The sequence below is a fragment of the Convolutriloba macropyga genome, chromosome 14 (assembly GCF_964194025.1).
Source record: "Convolutriloba macropyga chromosome 14, txConMacr16.3, whole genome shotgun sequence".
NCBI classification, from domain to species: domain Eukaryota; kingdom Metazoa; phylum Xenacoelomorpha; order Acoela; family Convolutidae; genus Convolutriloba; species Convolutriloba macropyga.
In genome coordinates, this window is record NC_134481.1 from 25,654,561 (window position 1) to 25,663,510 (window position 8,950).

Sequence of the window (8,950 nt, forward strand, 5' to 3'; positions counted from 1 at the left end):
GTTGAAAATACTTCGACTAAAATTTGTAAGTATTAATTACTCTAATTACTTTTTTTTCATATTACCAGAAAAAAAGGTATTGTAATCATTTCCAGGAAAATTCTATCGCTGATTCACATGTCACGGAGTTTAAATCATGAGTGTAACAAGCCCTCGCTTGAAGATTAAGATTTTTTTCAATCGGGTTGCTTTAATTTTATGTAAAACATATTCACTTTTTTTGCTCAATTATTTAAGACGTATTTTCGGTTATTTGACGTATTATAAGTTAAAATGACGACAGCAAAACAAAAAACATAGTATTTACAATTCTTTGGTAATAGCCTGCAAAAATTAGTGTCAGTTTTTTACTTGGATAACTGTTGCTGTTAATACTATAATCATTAACTTCTTGCTCTACCATTGATTTACCGCCTTTAAGTTGAATTTTTACCCAAAAGTTGTAACGTAAAAGTTATGATGATGATGATGATGAACTGTTGTATAACGGAAAAAGTTTTTTGATGTTAGGTCTTAAACTACGAAAGCGACATCAAACAATTGAGACTTTGCAATATCGGATCATTTGCAGAATTGGGCTCAGATTTGGTTTCAGATTTTAAGTTTAAGTTTTATTTGCATTTATTTCTGCTTCTTGAATCAATTTCCATGAATTTTCGTTCACGCTTACGCAAACTGCTGACAGTTGTTTTTGTGGTGGTATTACCTATTTACATATTGCAATTATGCCAAACCAATACCCACCAGTACCCACTCAATTTCGCATTGAATTATGGAAAGAAGGCGTTCATGTGGGAAGATAAAGTTGCACAGCAGCGTCGGATCAGTTTGAATTGCATGAGTAATTCCTGGTCACCCAGACATGATACACATCCGGGAGCCCCCATTCATTCCATGCCAAAAGGAATTCCAGAGCTGATCAACTAAGGTTTCACATCAATATCATATCGTATCACGTCATATATCACATATTCAACAAAAAAAATCATAAATTGCAACAGAATCTTAGTTCAAAATCAACTGACAATTAACTTGGTTAACATGATATTCTCATCAACACAGCAGATTAGCAGTTCATTTAATCAAATATCAGCAGTCCGTTTTTTTTCTTCAGAACAAGAAATAGGCCTCTTGCAATATGCTTTTGTTCTCCCCACTTGGATCAGGTAAGAACAAAAACTTGTGATCTTAGGCATTAACTTAGCTAGAGGTCCTTCTTCTGGATACATAATGTAGTTTTTCGGGTTAATGACATTTTCAAATTGAGCCCATTTGAAGTTGCTCGCACCATATTCAATTTCATTTTAGTTTGATGCCCCCACTCATTGGGTGACAAAACATCAGAGCGCTAATAATTGGCGTTAAATTTGTTGCCCCTGCTGATTGGGTGACTTATAAAACAGATTTTTGAATCCATGCCAGCAGATATTTATTCTACAAGTACGCTGTCCTCTCAAGTATCGTGATAAATATTTGATAACTTTTATCCGATTTAAACTGGAACGTCAATTTTTTTTTAAGGAATAAAAGCTCCATCTTCATAGCGAAACGATCTCCATTTAGATCTAGTTCCTCTTATGCACAGATTTGAAGCCCTTAAGATTGCAAAATTCAATCTCAGTTTGACCCAGTTCCTGATAATGCTGTAGGGTTTGTCACATATTCAACTACATCCCGGTTCGAGGTATCACCGCTAAAAAATGCTAAAAGATCTAAGATTTGGGCGAGTTTGAATAAAAGTGTAAGATTTGCGCTCAATGCGATGAATGCGTTAAAAAAGCACTTTAAGCGGTGAAAAGTTTTTATTCACCACTTATGCGGTGGAAAAAAATTTACCGCTAAAAACTGCTTAAGCGGCGAAAGAAAGTTTTTCATCACCGGTACCAGCAGAATGCGGTGAAAATTTTTGTCAGCGCTACCAGGATGTGGTGAAAAAAATCACCGCATTCAACGCTAAAAGATGCGGGCGCTTTGCAGTGAAAAAAAGTTTCTTCACCCCTAATCTTATGTTATTTTTTGACCAAACCTCGACCCGGGAATAATCAAGACGGTTCTTGCCAATCTGATTAGCGTCTATTACTTGATGCAAATTTAGTTTGCTTGTCCTCTTTTCAACAAAAACTGTGTTCAGTTATCTTTTTGTGTCCAAATTGAAAATTCTAGACGAGCGAACAGTCAGAAAGTTGTAGTTTAGACCCAAAAACAATGTACGCATTTTTTTGTTAAAAATTGAAAATACAATACTTCAGTTTTTGACACAGTTTCCTAATTTTTCCGCCTATTTCGAGGAAAATGCTAGGTCGTTTTAACAAATTGTCTCCTATCTTTTTTGTCGGCTAATGGGAACGCAGAGACAAATCTTGTAATTGAATATTTCAATTAGAAATGATAGTTGACAACTGTGGCAATTGACACAAAGTTCATCCCCTATTTATTACCCCAAAGTACTGCACCTTTACATTAAGAATTATCACATTTAAGTTATGATTTCCATGACTTCCTATCTTTACTAACTACCTACTCTGATAATTTACTTCTTCAAAAGATCAAGACTCAATACTTCACACATAACAATATGAAAAGCTGGGAAAAATTTGGTGCAAATAGCACGTGTTAGCTTACTCATTTCATAAATAACCAAGATGTAAATCAGCACGTGGACGAGGTATGTATATCTTTTCTTACTTTAAACAATTAACATTATTTTTTCAATACTCCTCCTATCATGTTAAGTGTTTTTTCCGAGAAGGACATCACAAAAAAGTGATACTTTGGTCCCCTGCAATGCTTTTGTAAGTGTGTCTGCCGGCATGCGGTTGGTAGGTAAGTAGTTTAGCTCTAATAGTCGACTTTCGACTAAATTCCGAACGAAGTGCACTTTAATGCAAAGTACTTTGTCTTTCCGTGATTCATCGAATTTTTACTAAGAGCAAAACAGGCTTGATTGTCTACAAAGACGTTTACTGACTGCTGGCTTTCTAAATATAATTCTCGTAATAGGTTTGCTTAATGTACGGATTCTTTGCTTACCTCGACTACTGCGTTAAACTCAGCTTCAGCTGTTGAAGTAGATTCACACTTTTGTAACTTACTAGCCCAACTGATTGCACCCGAACTTTTGTTAAGTTTAAAACAATAACCACTTGTACTTCTACTATTGTCTGTGTTGCCTGCCCAATCTGAGTCTGAAAATCCGGTCAACTCCAGTTTCTCACTTTTTCTAAAAATTATCTTCTCTGATTTCGCCACTTTTAGGTAACGTAAACACCCTTTTGCTGCCTTCCAATGTCACCTTCCAGAATTTTTAACAAAAGAACTCAATAAATTATCTGCGTGCGCAATATCTGGTCTACTTGTTATTGCCGAATATTTCAAACATCCCACTGTACCCATATATTCACATGATTGCATTTTTCTAAGCTCATTGCTGCCTATTTCTGGTGAACCTAATTTCGACAGTTTCAGGCTAACATCTAATGGTGTTTCCAGTGTCTTTGATTCGCTCATATTAAGCTTCTCTAGCACTTTTTCAACATTAGTTTCTTGACTTAGCATAACTTTGTTTCTGTTCGCTCAATTTTTTATTTATGAACCAACTAAGAACTACTAATTTGAAAACTCTCACCAACTTTATTTTTAAAGTTATCACAAAAGTCTTCCTGCAATCCTAATATCACCATATCATCTATCCAAAGGCAAACTATTCCCTCTGTACCATTTTCACCTTTCTTTAGAAAGAGACACTCATCTTGAATAGCCGCTGTGAGACCTAATTGGCTGAGAAAACTTTGATTATTAAATACGAACTTCTACAGGACTGTTTTGATCCATATAAACTTTTTCTCAAATTACAAATTAATGGATTTCCTTGCTTGTCAAACTTTTCAAACACTTCTGGGTGTTGCATGAAGATTTCGTCTTTGTTGCCAGCGTTCATGTATGCTGTTTTCTTATCCTTTTTTTCAACTCAGAGTTTTTAAATACTTCGTAGCTTATCAGTACTCAAATTGTTGAGAGGCTTGTTATTGGTGAGTATGTTTCGTTGAAATCCCGGCCGGGAACTTGGCTGATCCCTATAGCTACGAATCTTGCCTTATACCTTGTTATCTCGCAACTAGGAGCAAACTTAAGAGCGAAGTGCCCTCGACCACGAATGGTATTATTTCCTTCGTTCTATCAGCCAATTCCCAAACTTTATTTTCCACTAGTTAGTTGTTTTCTAATTTCATTGCTTGGTACCAGTTTTTATCCCTAATTGCTTCATCAATAGACTTAGGTAGTAATTCTTTACTCACAATTTCACCAAGAAAGAATACCGGGTTCGAACCTTTATCACTTTCTGACTGATGCTTGTTGACTATCTCCTCCTTCATTCGTTTGACTTCAATAAACATTTCGTTCTCGTTGAAAGTTACATTCCAAGAGTTTCTTCTCTTAACGATCCCTTTGTCATTTGGAATATCTACAAGATAAGTCTTACTATTGTCTGAAAACCCCATAAATATTCCCTTTTGAGAATTTTTATCAATCTGGCTTCGGAAACTTCTTTAACGTGAACAAAAGCTGAACAACCAAACACTTTGATAGATTCTAAGTGAGGTTTCTTCTTGTACATTGCCTCAAACGGTGTCCTTTGAATACTTGAATGAAAACAAAATTTTTTAATTTCACTTGCCATATTAAGTGCATATTGCCAATACTCTTTTTCTAAACCCGCCTGCTTTAAAAGACATCTAACCATTGGGTGGATTGTCCCCCAGTTCCTCTCAACTTTTCCGTTTTCTTGTGGTGTATACGGTGCCGAGAACATCACATACGGTACCGAGTCTAACACTTTTTCGTCTACATAATTGTTTTATGTCATTTGAGACATTTACCCCTGCCCCATCACAAACTACGGTTCCCGGTTGTCCTATATCCGCAAAGAACTTCAATTTTTTCAATGGCCTAATCCCTTGACCTCAAAAAATAAAGTTGTTGATACCTACTAAAACTATCCACAAACCCTATTGCGTACCTGTGGCCCTCGACCGCCTCCGTTTGCATGGGTCCTAAAATGTCGGTAAGGACAGTTTCTAAGACTTCACTTGCTCTTGTTCCTGAGTTTTTTGGGACTGGAAGCTTCTTTGATTTTTTTAACTGACATGTTTCACAGTTTGTTAAATCGTGCTCGCTTAGTTTTAGTCCTACTACGTGATTTTTTAGTTTGTAAATGTCCTCATTTTTATTATGGCCCAAACACTTATGCCACAAACTAGGGGGATCTCCGTTTGCTAAATTACTCTGCTCTGAGGTTTCTTTGTAATCAATGTTGTTCCAGATGAACAGACCATCTCTTTCCTCAAAAGAGAAAATTGTTCCGTTCTTAGTTCGTTTTTCCAAAGTCCTACTAAAGAAGACCTCACTGCCTGTTGCTCTAAATTTGAAACTGATACCAGGTTTTTTGTATTGTTGAGAACAAGCAATGCATTACTCAATTTTATTTTTTGCCCTGAACCACTGGAATCCAAAACTCTGATTTCAACTGTTCCTTTCCCACTAATTGCATTTTATTGCTGTTTGCACTAGTGATGGTACCAGAATACTCATTGTATGTATCTATGATTAAATTTTGATATTTAATCATATGACTGGTAGCACCTGAATCCAAAACTAGCTCATTTGCCAGATTGCTTTCTACAGTTTGAAAGAACGAAAAGAACTCTTCTTCTTCTTCTTCTTCTTCTTCTTCTTCTTCTTCTTCTTCTAAATTCTGCTCCTCAATTAAATTTTGCGAACCTCTCTGAGTGGTTCTCCTACTTTGACTAACAAGTTTATTGGCAGGTTTTTGTTGCTTTCTACAAATTTTGGTTGTCCGTGCTCACCACACTTGAAATATTTCATTGGGGAAGCTTTAGTTTGTTCATGAAATGTTTTTTAAGCTTACAGTCTTTGCGATATGTCCCCCGTTTTCTGGCAGTTCAAACGTTTTCTTTCATTATTAAAGAATACTCCCTCTGTTTTCGTTTTTACATTCTCATTATCGAAGTTTACCAGGTCTCGTTTAATTTCTTTAAGAGTTTCCTCGTCTTTGCTCCGCTTCACAAGTGTTGCAAAACTTTCATATTCCTTCGGAAGCCCTTTTAGAAATATTGAGACAATTATTTTTTCACTCATCCCATCATCCACTAGTCTTAAGTTGTTTTGCATATCATCTGCTCAGGTGAGATAATCTACTATACTCTCACATGTAGTCTTTTTCAGGCTCGTTAAATGTGCTTTCAATTTGGATAGTTGAAGTCTCTTGAAACTTTTGAAGCGGTTCCACAGTACATGCCAAGATCTAGTGCCATCACCTTTATGTGGTCTAAGAAAAAGAACTGATGTTCTGTCTAAAACCTGAACTAACTCGTACCACAAAGTTTTCTTCTTCTCTTCTTAATTTTCCCGCCCTTCTTCAAAAGCTAGCCTGCGTTGCTCCTCCGAAGAATTATTTGTGACAGCTTGTTTATAATCTAAATAGTTGGCTTCTCCACTAAGAACTTTGCCAAGTTTTAAAGAGTGCATACGAGCCTCAAACTTTTCAGCAAAATACAAGAAATCATCCTCACGCCAGCTGAATACCGATCTTTCTGTTTTCAAGCTCATTGGTAAAACTGTCGTACTTTATTTTAATCTCTGTCTGACTCAAACTAACTCTTACGACTAAGTGTTCCCTACTGAACCAAAGACTTATGCTGCCCCAACAACTCTATACTTAATTTTTTGAGCTAGTACTGCTCTAGGTAAATATTCTTTCGTAGAAAGTGTGGGGCTGTGAAAAAATCTTTTTCAGACTTAGATCAAAACTCCTTTTCTTTCTACTGCGTTTTTGAATCTGTTGCCTGTTAATGGCTTTGTTGTAGGACGACGAAGCGGTGAGTTGTTAAATTTGTGTATCAGAAAAATACTTCATAGCACCAGGTAGCACTTGTTGTAAAATGGTAGCATTTGTTAGAGAAACAAAAAAAGACTGAGCAAAAAGAGTTTGATCGATAAAATTAATCTGGAATTTGGTGTTCTGTTCAAGTTCTCTAGTATCTTTGACAGAATCGAAAGCAGGACATTGACATTGAGCCAAGGTTTTTCTGCCGCGATTAAGCACGATGAGGATACCAACACCCTCCGAGGATAATGTACTCGAACGCTAATCCTGGTCCTATATAAGAATTGTTTTACCACCAACTTATGTATCTTACCAAATTATGTATCTTACAGAAGCACAGCACACACAAATGAAAATGAGGCAGTTGTTTAAATTGAGCTGTTCTAAGCTATTTAAGCAATCCTGGTTCCCCGACAGCTCTGTTATTTAATTGAACATCCGCGCTCCTTGATGATACCCCAGAACAGCTCCACTCACTCTTGACTTCGCAACAGAATCCACTGCTTAGCTACACAAACTTAGCACTCCACTATTGAAGATCCCAACCAGGTACACAAGCTCTCGACTCCACAGATGAAGTCCCCCAACCAGCTACACAAGCTGCTCACTTCACAATTGATGTCCCCCAAACAGTTACAAAAGCTTCCAACTCTACAATTGAAGTCCCTCAACCAGCTGCACACGTTTCCGACTCCAGAACTGAAGTCCCCCAACCAGATACACAAGCTTCTTACTCTTGCTTCTGTTCTCACTTGACCACTTCTTGACTACAAGGGTTCTCTGCCCTGGTCTTCTCTGTCTTCCTCTGCCAGTGATTTCAGCGACTCTCTTATATAGCAAAAAGGCGCAGCGACAATGTTATTTTATTTACGAGGGGGTTTGATTATTTAACTTAGGAAAGCTCTGGGCCCATAACCTGTCGGCTCATGGGAAAGCAGAGACAAATCTTGTAATCGATTGTTTAAATTAGAAATGATGGTGGACAACTGTGGCAATTCACACAAAGTTCGTCCCCTATTTATTACCCCAAAGTACCGCACCTTTACATTCATGATGATCACATTTAAATTATAACTTCCATGACTTCTTATCTTTTCTAACTATTTATTCTGATAATTTACTTATTCAAAAGATCAAGAATCAATACTTCACACATAACAATATGAAAAGTTGGGGACAAAGTTGGTATAAATAGCACGTGTTAGCTTCCCTCATTTCATAAATAACCGAGATGTAAATCAGCACGAGGATGAGGTGCTTTTCTTACTTCAAACAATTAACATTATGCTTTCAATATTTGCAAATGCATCATTTGAGCACGAATGTAGAATTTTAAGGCGGACAAAAAGTTTTAGCCAGGGTTAACGTACTCCCATTACTTAAATTTTTGCCAGTCAAAACTTCGAATATCAGTACGGAGATCACACATATATCTAATGAACAAATTTTTCAAGTCAGTCATTTTAACTACCACAACAGCGAGTTAATTCCGTTAATATTTAGAAATTTTTTTCTAAAAACATGTGCTTTGATAACTTCAGTAAAAAGTGAACAATAAACTATTTTTAATGCAAATATTAAGTAGCATTAAATGAAATTGAAGTAGGCTTGGAAAAAAATTATGTATTTTTGAACAAATGAGATCATCAATAAAACAAATGTTTTAAGCCCAATTAGAACAAAGTTTGTGTAAAAAATGAAACTCTACTAATCAAGTTTCCAGCAGGCTTTACAAAACGAAGCTAAAAATGTTTCTTTTCAATCTTTTCAGTGCAAAACGACCGATATTTTATCCTAATCAAACTGTTTTTTCCTCTTTGAAAGAGATTAAAACTTAACTTAAAAAGGAGGTTGCGTAGGCTGAGCAAACAATTTAATGACTTTCCACGTGTTTTCAAGAATCGGCAATGCCCAGGAGAAAACTAGATTTCACGGCACAAACTTCAGAAATTCCATGTGAACTCTAATATCAAAGACTGCTGAATAAAGGTTTTATTGAAAATTAAAGGAAAAGATTTCAGCGACAACAGCATGTTAACGCCAATA

General features: G+C 36.2%; 1 protein-coding gene across 1 annotated transcript in view; it reads left to right on the forward strand.

Annotated features, from left to right (window-relative positions):
* The window catches only part of LOC142352786 (UDP-GalNAc:beta-1,3-N-acetylgalactosaminyltransferase 1-like), a 29,354-nt gene that overhangs the window by 273 nt on the left and 20,131 nt on the right, over positions 1–8,950 (forward strand). Inside the window, exon 1 of the mRNA XM_075404894.1 lies at positions 1–1,166. This exon is cut by the window's left edge and continues 273 nt beyond it. Coding sequence (XP_075261009.1) covers positions 1,042–1,166 — 125 coding nt within the window. The 5' untranslated portion in view covers positions 1–1,041. The remainder of the gene's footprint in view (positions 1,167–8,950) is intronic.